The following is a 12,027-nucleotide window of genomic DNA, read 5'->3' as shown; positions in this document are numbered from 1 at the left end:
ATGAATAGGGCAGGTGGAATGGCTTTGTTCTGGACTAAGGAAACACAAATTGTTGAGGTAAACACTACAGCTTTCACTATAGAAGCCAAATTGGAAGATAATGGCTCTCAGGCTACTTGGTGGTTTATTGGAGTTTATGCTAGTTGTGACCAGAGAATTAGGAAGGAACAATGGAGAGTGTTAACTGATAGGAGCAGATTGTGGGTATCCAGATTCTTAATCACAGGTGACTTTAATGATATTTTGTCCAATGATGAAAAGTGGGGGGGGGAGCGTATAGGGAGGAGAGGAGTTTTAGGGACTTTAGAGATTTCATAGACTGTAATAGATTAGTGGATATAGGGTTTGATGGTCACCCTTGGACGTGGAGTAACCACTGGGATAACGAAGGTGAAGTCCGACAAAGGCTTGATAGATGTCTTGGAAGTGTGGAGTGGTTTCAAGAGTTTGAGAGGGCAAAGTGTCAACACATTGATACCCTTGCGTCCGATCACTCTATACTTTTACTAGATACTAATCCAGGGATGGGAAGGAAGAAGAAGAGGTTCTATTTTGATAAGAGATGGCTCCACAAAGAGGGGATTCAGAAAGTGGTGGAGCAGGCTTGGAACAAGGAGGAACATGGGTAAAAAATGTTCAGAGTAACTAGGAAGATTAAAAATTGCAGAATCGAGCTTTTGAAGTGGAGAAATGAAGTCCAGTCTAACTCTAGGAGCAAAATAAATGATCTTAAGCAAGAACTGGACAGAGTTAGGAACTCAGGTTTAGATAAAAGAAACGGGGAGTTAAAGGAAATTAAGAAGCAGCTGGCCGAAGCTTATAAGGAGGAAGAAATTTTTTGGAGTCAAAAGGCTAGAATCAGTTGGCTGCGGGAAGGGGATAAAAATACTAAGTATTTTCACTCTTACGTCAAGGGGAGGAGAGTGAGTAATAATTTGAGCAAAATACAAAGAGAGGATGGGTCTTGGACTAATAATGAGGATGAAGTAGTGACTGAAATTGCTGACTATTTTAAGAAGCTGTTCACGAGTGGAGGGAGAGATGAAATGACAGAAATTTTATCTGGTATTCCACACTCAATCACTCAGGAGATGAATGCTAATCTGATCAAGGAAGTCCTTGAGGACGAAATCCATGAGGCACTGTTCTCTATGAATCCAGAAAAAGCACCAGGTCATGATGGAATGACTCCAATGTTTTTTCAGAAATTCTAGAGCTCTATTAAGAATGATATCATCCCAGCAGTCAAAACTTTTTTTTCACTCAGGTCACATGCTTAAATCTGTGAACCATACTGTCATATCTCTCATTCCCAAAACTCTGCATCCAATCAATTTGAAAAATTACAGGCCTATCAGTCTATGCAGTGTGATCTACAAAATCATATCCAAAATCTTGGCCAATAGACTGAAGACTGTTCTGGATACCTGCATAAGCAAAACTCAATCTGCCTTTATCCCTGATAGACAAATTTTGGATAATGTGATTATTGCTCATGAGTATATGCATTACCTTAAAAAGCAAAAGACAGGGGAAAGAAGGCTACATGGCAATCAAATTGGACATGGCAAAGGCTTACGATAGGGTGGAGTGGCATTTTCTGCTTGCTATGATGGAACAAATGGGATTCTGTGCTACGTGGATTAACTAGATCCATAGCTGCCTGAAGACAGTGAGTTACTCATTCAATTGTAACGGGGAGGTCAAAGGTTTTGTGTCCCCAGAGAGGGGAATCAGGCAGGGGGACCCTTTGTCCCCTTACCTGTTTTTAATCTGTTCAGAAGGCTTTTCTAATCTGTTGAGAAGAGCTGAGGAGAGCAAAAGAATTGAAGGTCTAAAGATCAACAGGCAAGGTCCAGTTCTTACTCACCTTTTTTTTGCTGATGATTCTATCATCTTTTGTAAAGCGAATAAGGGAGTGGCAGGAGAGATTATGAAAGTCTTGAAAGCATATGAAAACTCCTCAGGGCAGTTGGTCAATTTGGACAAATCTGCAATGTTCTTTAGCAAAAACATGGTCAGCGAGAAGAAGGGAGAAATCTGTCAAGCTCTTGGAGGAATGATAGAGGCAACACAAGGCAAATATCTGGGGCTCCCAATGGTTGTCTCAAGAACTAAAGAACAGATTTTTGGCTTCGTAAGGGACAATATAAGGAAAAGGTTCCAGAACTGGAAAAACAGATTTTTGAGTCCAGCAGGTAAAGAAGTATTGTTGAAGGCAGTCGCAATGGCTATGCCTACGTACGTTATGTCATGCTTTAAGCTACCAAGAAGATTGTGTAAAGATGTCTGTTCACTGATGGCCAAATTGTGGTGGGGAGAATCTAATGGCAAGAACAAAATACACTGGATTTCTTGGGAAAGAATGGCTTTGGAAAAAAAGGCAGGAGGCCTAGGATTCAAGGATCTTGAAGCTTTCAATCAACCCCTGCTAGGAAAGCAAGTATGGAGATTAATTACTAGACCAAATCTGTTGGTGACCAAAGTGTTAAAAGCTAAATATTTTTCAAAGGAATTCATCTTACATTGCAGTCCCACCAAAAATGCATCCTGGATTTGGCAAGGCTTAATGGGAGCAAGAAGCCTACTCAATGAAGGACTGATTAGGAGGATAGGGAATGGGCGTAGTACAAGCATCTGGGAACATAAGTGGATTCCAGATACAACTACAGGTAGGCCGACTACAAGTCGTAGGAGCATTTGTGGGCTGGAAAAGGTGGAAGAGCTCATAAGTCACCAAAGATGGAATAGGAATATCATCTTCAGAAATTTTAACAGACATGATGCGCACAAAATTCTAGCTATTCCTTTGAGTCTTTCAGAGAGGGAGGATAGCTTTTATTGGCAACCAAAGGCGGGAGGGCAATACACTGTCAACTCGGGCTACAATCTCCTGATGAAGCAAAACAGAAAAAGAAAAACGGGCAACCCTGATGGAGCAAGTTCCAGTTATGCAAAAGGTAGCCCTCAAGTTATTCAAATGTGGAACACTCTGTGGAGTCTAAATATTAAGCACAAGATCAAGTTCTTCATTTGGAAATGCATTCAAGGAGCTCTGCCAGTGAAGGAAGCTGTGAGGAGGAGAATGGGCCAGGGTGATCCTACTTGCACAACTTGTGGAACTGCACAGGAAACAGTAGAACGCCTCCTGTTGACCTGCCCTCATGCGATGAACATTTGGAAGGCAGCTCCTATTCAGTGGGATGGGGCAAAGGATCAACAAGGGAATTTCAAGCGATGGTGGCTAAGGATTTCAGAAGCAAGGCATAGACCAGAGGGGTTGGAACATATTGGTTTAACTGCTAATATCCTGTGGCAGGTGTGGAAAGAAAGGAATAAGAGGGAATTCGAGAAATCAGATATAGTAACACCTTTCAAAACAATAGCAAGAGCACACAAGGATTGGATGGAACAGCTGCAGGAAGAGGGCACGAAAGTTGGAAAGAGCACAGAAGAAACAGTCCCTGGACAAGAATTGCAAGATCAGAACTATACAAACGAGAGAGCTGTGATAATGGAGATAGAAACAACAAAGAAAAAAGGACAGCATAATGTAGGGATAGGAGTCACAGTTAAGGAATATGCAAGAAATAGAATGACAGGGTGGATGATGAATGAGATCAGCCTGGGAAACAAAGTCCTAGATGATGCACTAGCTCTGAAACTGGCCTTGTGCAAAGCTGTGCATCGAAACTGGAGCAAGGTTAAACTGAAGTTTTGTAACAAAGAGCTGTGGAGACAAATCAAACGGCAGAGCCCTGCGGACATTAAGATGGCAACAGTACTTGAAGACATCTCTAAGTTAAAGAGGTTGTTTTGCATGTGTTCTTTTGACTTGTGTAGACAAGAACATATATTAATTAGTAAAAAATTAAGTGATGATGCCTTAGGCGTTATTGTTGATGAGGAAAGACTATTTCCTCAGTGTTCTTAGAACACATTTTGTATAGCTTCTCTCGAGCCGTTGCTCGTATATGTACTCTTTCTCATTAAAGCAATGAAAATATCCTATCGTTTCGAAAAAAAAAAAGAGATTTCACTTAAGTGTTTTGGCAAAGAATCTTCCGCCAAAATTAAACCACGTCGTTTTGTGTTTTAATTTTTCTTGATGTATCCCACATTTTCACAAGTGTCATGATAGAGAGCCTAAAGATACATTATTATTTTTATATCAGATAAAATAAAAAAAATTAGAGCATATATTATTAAGTTGATAATAAATGTCATAATAGAAATGCTATAATGAAATAAACCAGTAAATGTCCTTATAGACATGTTAGAAAAGGTCATTTTTGTTGTAGTGCGAAAGCTGGTATCAGTAACATGTTAATTCTCTTATTGATTCTTGTCATCTCTATGCATTATATTTATTTTTCTGCACATTTTCTGGCTCTCCAGAGTGGAGAGTGCAAATAAGAATGTCTTGACCATGTTATTAATGTGTCCCATCTCATTGTTAGATTGTATTTTCTCAAATCCTTTCAAGTTAAACACAACTCGTACTTTTTATCATAAAGTTAAAGAGTTTTTTACCTTTTGTTGCCCGGGACTAGATTGTAAGATTTGCATTTTCGTTCTGTATTAATTCCATTGGACTAATTCTACTTCACACTCCCGAATTTATATTAATTTTTTACTTTGTATTCCAAATTTCAATTTTAAATATTTTGCACCTCAAATTCTCCATTTTATACACTCTGTACCCTAAACTTTTAAATTTGTTCCATTTAAGTCCAATCAATGATAATATTGGCAAAATTAATGGCATATAGAATCTTACAAATCAATGATAATGTGCTAAAAGTGGTCAAATGAGCTAAAATATTGCAATTAGAATAAAACAATATATTTTCATTAATTTACACTATCTATTATCTTATTAATTTGCTGACAATGGTTGTGTTTGAATAAGAGATTCTTTGAAATAATTATTGTAAAATTTTTTGTGATGTGATGCATATGAGAAAAAAAAGTGATTGGAAAGATAAAAAGATGTCTTGAAAAATGTATTTGTGATGCAAGTAAATAATTTTTTTTTACATATTATTGCTATCCAAAATATTAATAATTGCAATTAAACAAATCAATGACAATGGGTTGAAAGTGATTAAAAGGATTCAATCGATAACGGATAGAACAAAATAATACATTATCATTAATATACAATTCTTTGTCTTGTTAATTTTGCTATGGTTATCAATGATTGGATTTAAATGAGACAAATTTGAGACTTCAGAGTGCAAAATATCTAAAATTGAGAGTTTATGTGCAAAATGTTTGAACTTGAAATTTAAAGTGCAAAGTGAAAAAGTGATACAAATTTGAGGGTGCAAAGTGAGTTAATACTATTCCACTGGTTAAAAGAATAATTCAACGAACAAAGAAAATATTTTATGGAAACTATGTATTGTCACTTCATATCACAATGGTACAGGGAGCATGCTTCTTGAAAGTCATAAAGATGGCAGGCATCTCCGTTAAGTACAAGCTAAAGAGTTACTTTATAGTTATGCGTACAAAAGCCATGACATACTAGAAAAAGCAATTAAAGAAATTGATATCCAATTAATCTACAATACCAGTCATCTTTGTCTTCTATTGTGAAAAGATATTCATATAAATATTATGTGGAAGTAACTTGTTTCCTTATTGATTTTAGTTACTTGAAATAGTAGTGAAGGAATTTTCTATTCGTATGAGTTTAACAATTAAAAGTTATTTTCTATTATGTATAAAATTAGAAATTAACAATTATTTCCTATTATTATTTGAGTGTTGGCCAAGTAAAGTAGTTTATAAATAGTTATGGGTTGGTGTACTACAAAGTGACACACAAAAGCAATATGTAACCTTATACATAATGAGAGAGAGAGAGAGAGAGAGAGAGAGAGAGAGAGAGAGAGAGAGAGAGAGAGAGAGAGAGAGAGAAAGAGTTCTTACGAAATGAGAGATGGTATACAAAGGTTGAATTTGGATTCAAATTATATTCTTGTATAGAATTTTCCTTTCATAGTAAAGATCAAATTTTCTCTTCATGGATATAGATTCAATGATAGAGTCGAACCATGTTAAATCTTGTGTGCCATTCATCTTTTATGCTTGTAACTTAATTGTTATTAAATTATTGTATTCTTGATATCTCAGTAGTCGTCTATTTCGCGCTAAAAAACCCCCAACAAATTAATCAGTAACATGAGTGCACAAAATAATGCTTCGCCTTACAAAATTAGCATGATAAAACTTGGAAGAAACAATAACTTAAAAGGAACCTAAATTTCGAATAGGGTCCTAACCAATGTTTTTAAACTCGGACCGGTCAGTGAACCGGAGAGGTGGCCGGTTCGCGGTTCGACCGGTCCGACCAGTCCAACCGGCCGGTTCAAAGGTTCATTTTTTTTTTTTTTTTTGTTAAGTACTAAGCAGGTTTCATTCTACACTTGAACTTTACCAACATAACTTAATTTAAGTTATGATAATAATAAATTTTCTAAAAGTTATACATAAAATATGGAATGATAAATATAATTAAAATATCATAATTCACCATAAGTTTTCATAAATTCATTATAAACATAGATAGATACAATCCAAATGCTCACCAATTATCACAAATAAAAACACAAAAAATAAATAAATTAAATATTGAAATTCTTTTACAACCCTTAAAAAAATCCATAAAAGAGTTCAAGTTAAGACAAACTATTTGAATAGCAAACTTTTATCAGTGGCATGATAAGCAACCATACCACCTTCACAATTTCATCAACTTAAGCTGAAAAAGTTAAAATTTTATTATAAAAATATAAATCTAATTGCTCAAACTAAAAAAAACTAAAAATTTTTGAAAAACAAATATACAGTTAAACACATAAAAAATTAATTGCTACTAAACATTACTAATTAACATGTTATATTAAATTCAATGATCCTATACCATTAATTATTTTAAATTCAATTATCAATAGCTTCGATTATGTGCCAACTACCATATTTTTGACCAGCCCAATGTTATTATTTGTAATTCCTACCCAATTCCTACACGGATGTGCACTACTTTTGCAAAAATTTCATCCTTAATTAATCGAATAAAAATAAAACAAAAATGAGGCAAACATATGAAAATTGAGGGGAAAAAGAAGAAAATGCAAAAAATCAACTAAAGATAATAATATAGAAAAAAAAACCTTGAAAAGAAAAAAATTAAACTTACTAAGATGTTGGAAAACAAGAAAAGTTGAAATTTTCAACTTGTTTACAATTTGCTAAAGATAATAACCTGATAATAATGGTGAAGACTTGAGAAAATCTTGTTGTGGATAATTGGGTTAAAAATGGTTAAGAAGAAAAAATTGAAAAAAAAAAATAAGAGAAGAACTTGATGTTTTAATATATTTTTTAGTCAAGTAGAATTCTCAACAAACTTAACTATAGTCTAGCGGTGAGATTGTCATATCCAAACTTGGAGACCCATGTTCGAATCTTATCTACACCATTCTTGATATTTTGTTGAAGAATTTAAAAAATCGCCGGTTCACGGTTCGCACGGTTCGTCCGGGTTTCAACGGTTCTCCATGAACTTCCGGCTTTAGCATTAGACCGGACTGGTGACATGGCCGGTTCGCGGTCCAATCGGTCGAACCGGCCGGTCCGGTCCGGTTCTGAAAACATTGGTCCTAACTACCGAGAAATTAAGAATTGCTGATCATTGGTATAAGATTAACATATATAAAATTTCTATCATTGCCATAAATCACAAGTAAGGACAGCTTGTGTAGAATTCTTGCCGGAACCCATTTGCAGCTACAATTTTTCTTTCCGTTTTTCTTGCATTGGCAATCCCTTTCTTCATTTCCCAACTTTTACAATTTCCAAATCACTTAATATTGTGCCGCACAAACTTCTTCATCTTCTATTTTTAATACAGTATATAACTAGCTTTGGACCTTTGCCTACGCACGGGAAGCAAATAATTAAGTATAAGAAACACGGGCTGAAAAAAAATTTTCAAAGTAAAAAAATTATTCATCTATTCGGAAATTAAAAAAAAAAAAAAAACATATCCTAACAGAATGCGTAAACTTGTTAGATGGTGCATTTTATTAGTTTGAAGTACAATAACACACCTTACTTATATAGTTTAACTTGGGTTATAGTATGATTTTTGAAAAATAATTAAATGTAATAGTTCTTCATGATTTGACCAATGGACAAAAGAAGTTTGATACACGCTTTTTTTTTTTTTTTTTTATCAATCGTCATTCCTACTTCTACTCTATTCTAATCTAACTACAAGGGAGGCTCAACTGAACCTATGGGGACCGATGAGAATAAAACTATCTCCGGATCAGACGAGTGCACAACACACTCGTTTGAATTTTTTGACACAAAAGCTTTAAAGGCTTGGTGGTGGTCACCAGCCTAAGACCGGTGGTTGATAATACATGCATACAAGCAAAAATGACGAGGCTTCCTTTCCCATGGCAAAAAGAAACACAAACTTGATAGATCTTGTCCATTCTGACATTTGTGAATTAAATGATTTTCTGATAAGATGTGGTCCAGCTACTTCATCACATTCGTTACCTTCAAACCCCTTGCTCTCTGTTAGTTCGTTAACACATACTATAGAATATTTTCATCATAAACAATTGAGATACATGGGATTCCTTCGATTCAGTATTCTTGCTACTTAGTTCATGCTACATAAACCTAATGACGGACCCGGGATTTTAGTTTATTGGGGGAGCGAATGATCAATGATATAATAGAAGAAAAAAATTCTATAGCAAAGAAGCATACAAAGTATAAAATGAAAGTTCGATACATTATAATTAGGCATAAGAAATTTTTAAAAAATACAGACAAAGCATAAAGAATGTGAAAATTAGGCTCTATATTGTGGTATTTACTATCAATGCAAGGCATTGATAGCTGCGGCTGAAACTTCTTCAATTTACGATAGTTGTTTTTTTTTTTTTTTTTTGGTCTTTGATTTCCTGCGTGACATGTACAATGTTACCTTAGTTGCTATTGAAAAGTTATAATCCTTCCATCACATTAAAAGTGTCATACTTTTTAATTCGAAATGTTCCAAAATATTTGTTATCTTACTAAAATCAAGATTACTTTGGATCTCTTTTTCCAATGTTATCATCACCTTTGTCTATTTTTAATAATATATTTAAATTTGAGTTTTAGATGGCAATAATGAAAACAAATCCATTAACATCACCATCATATCACTATTTTTTAAAAAAAGTTGAAACTCCGAAATGTGATAAGCAATTTGGGATGGAGGGAATAGTAATCAAAGAAACTAAATAGTTGTTTTGTTTTATAAAATTTGATTAAAATAAACTTAATGTTTTCTTAATTATTATTCAAAAGTAGTACTAATCACATGGAAAAATAAATAGTACTGATATACTTTTACAAGAAAAGTAATTGTTATTTTTTCAGTGTAAGTGAAAGATTTCCAATTCGTGATTTCTTACTTATACCCTCTCCCTCGTACTATTCAACTTATCTCTTCCCCTCCCCCGCCCCCACCCAAGTAATTGTTAGTTTGGCATAACACATTTTATCAAAACAAATTAAACAAAATAACAAAAATAACTAATGATAATTATGTTTCAAATCCAATGTAATATAATTTTAGTTGACAACTAAAATTATAAAGAGGATATTAAAATTTTGAAAACTTTTGGGAGAACGGCCGTCATTGCCCGTCCCCCTTGCGTCAACCTTTGCATAAACTCCTAAGCTTCTCTACTGCTTCGTGCAACTCATCTTCACCTTCTTCTCTCAACTTGTGACTCAATTCTTTAGCTTTTTGTTTCACCGATTCTCCCAGCTCTATCTTCTCTACGACCACCTCTTTTATGACTTTAGCGACATTTTCCCTCTTGATCCGCCCATCTTCGTCCCTCAAAATCTCAATGCCAACACCAATCTCCACCGCAAGTCTAGCATGGTGAGGCTGATCATAAAGCATGGGCAAGGCTAACAATGGAACCCCATAATATATGCTTTCCATAAAAGAACCCCATCCACAATGACTCACAAAACCACCAGTGCTTGGGTGTTCAAGAATTTTAGCCTGTGGTGCCCATCCATCCACCACCACTCCCCTCGTTTTCACCCTCTCGAGAAACCCTTCGGGTAGAGCTTCTTCAAGGGCAATGGCATGTCCCACGGGGAATCTGACTACCCATATGAAGTCAGCATTACTCAACTCCAGCCCGTATGCCATCTCTTCCCTTTCTTCCTCGGACAAAAAGCATTCGCTCCCAAAAGAAACATAAACCACTGATGATTCACTTCTATCGTTCAGAAATTTGATGAGATGGGAACTGTTCTCCTCCTCCTCTTCCTTCTTGGTATCATCATGTTTTAGTTCAGCAAGAGGTCCTACAGCTACAATCTTCTTCCCACAACAGGAAGATAAGTGATCAATGTATTTCCCCTCAATCTCTCTCCAGGTTTTCAACAAAACAATGTCAGAAGATACTTCAAAGCTCTTAGTTGTAGATAGCAAAACTTCTTCGGAAGCATTTTTTTTGAATTCTTGGAGAATTGCTGCCGAATTCTTTATTTCATAATCCTTGAGAACAATTGCAGGAAAAGGGTAAGTCCCATCGATACCGGAGTATCCTTTATTGATGGCATCATAAAAGTACGACCAAGACCAGTAAACTGCTCCAACGGCCATGAAAAGAACAGATGGGATATGAATCAGTGAAGCCAGCTTCGAGGCCCATGGTTGGAAAATATCGTAGATTAGCAAATCAGGTTTCAAAGTGTCAAGGATGCTTTGGAAGTTGGTCTTTCCCATGTAAAACGCAACATGGAGGGTTGGATTCAGATGGGGTGGGAGGTTTTTGGTTGTGTGATAGTGTGGAGGGAGTTCAGGGAAGTGTGGCAAATCAAGTTGCACTAATTCTATTGAATGATCGGAGAAGTACTCGTCCAAGTTTCTATCTTTCTTGATGAAACTCAGATTTACCTCAGTGGAACAAAAGTAGACCTGGAAGTTGTTTTGGGCAAGTCTCTTGGACAGTTCTAAGAAGGGAGACATGTGGCCATGAGCTAGCCATGGGAACATCAAAACTCTGAATCTACGAGTATTAGATTCGTCGTTTGATGTCTGCTCCATTGGCGATTTGATTGAATCTCTGGAATCCTATGGTTTTCTTTGTTAGGAGAATGGAAGCATTCCTTATATAATAATAAAAAGTCTCAATTTTGGATCCATTGGACGTATAATGAAGTGGAATATTTGTGGTTGATGAGCTCAAGATGCGAATATTTGGGCAAATGAAGCTGAATCGTAATAATGGGGTAAAGGGCAAACCGACAAAGTTTTCTCTGACAGCTGCAGGAGAAAATGACTAATTATGGTTGAGCAATAAACTAAAATTAACTAATTTAATTCCAACTAATGACAACCCAAAAGAAAATGAAAAAGAAAAGTTGATGCCGAGTACTATTATTTTTTTTTCAATGCTAATGGAGTTGTTGCATGGTAGATGCATGATTGAGGCCAAGTTCTTGGCTCAAGTTCAATGATTGGAAAGCCGATCGGTTAAAATTATCACCAATCAATAATTTAAAGGGTAATTGATCAGTAACATGAATGAACCCGTTAGAAAATTAGCATGCTAAATCTTGGAAGAAACAATAATAGCTTAAAAGGAACCTAAACCGTACAATCATGTTGAATTGGGTCCTAACTACCGACAAATTAAGATTAACCTATGTGAAAGATCAATCATATTGCCATAACGTATGTAGCATTCGGACTAGGGGTAGGAGTGGTTACAGAAATAATAGTTTATGTGCAAAATATATACGATATAACTTTTTCTGAACACGATGTAATTTATTTTAAAAAATATATAATTATAAAATAAAATTTTATAGATCCTATACAAGATGAAATCCGGAACATTGGCATGACAATATGATAATATTAACGTTTGTAAAAGTTCAATCATATTGCTATAATGTATGTAGCATTCATGCCAG

The 12,027-nt window shown here is 35.4% G+C and overlaps 2 protein-coding genes across 2 annotated transcripts; one reads left to right on the top strand and one right to left on the bottom strand.

Annotated features, from left to right (window-relative positions):
- LOC113714212 (uncharacterized) lies at positions 1 to 1,214 on the top strand. Its single transcript, XM_072068839.1, has 3 exons — positions 1 to 226; positions 343 to 625; positions 668 to 1,214. Exons 1-3 carry the CDS (start codon positions 1 to 3, stop codon positions 1,212 to 1,214), a joined length of 1,056 nt encoding a protein of 351 aa, XP_071924940.1.
- An 8,379-nt stretch (positions 1,215 to 9,593) lies between these two features.
- On the bottom strand, positions 9,594 to 11,233 carry LOC113713710 (UDP-glucosyltransferase 29-like). Its single transcript, XM_027237500.2, has one exon. It carries the CDS (start codon positions 11,153 to 11,155, stop codon positions 9,740 to 9,742), a length of 1,416 nt encoding a protein of 471 aa, XP_027093301.1. The 5' UTR covers positions 11,156 to 11,233; the 3' UTR covers positions 9,594 to 9,739.
- Between the last annotated feature and the right edge of the window lie 794 nt (positions 11,234 to 12,027).

The sequence above is a fragment of the Coffea arabica genome, chromosome 10c, assembly GCF_036785885.1.
Source record: "Coffea arabica cultivar ET-39 chromosome 10c, Coffea Arabica ET-39 HiFi, whole genome shotgun sequence".
Taxonomy (NCBI): Eukaryota; Viridiplantae; Streptophyta; class Magnoliopsida; order Gentianales; family Rubiaceae; genus Coffea; species Coffea arabica.
Note: the sequence above shows the minus strand (reverse complement) of the source record. Positions and strands in the feature narration are given on the sequence as shown.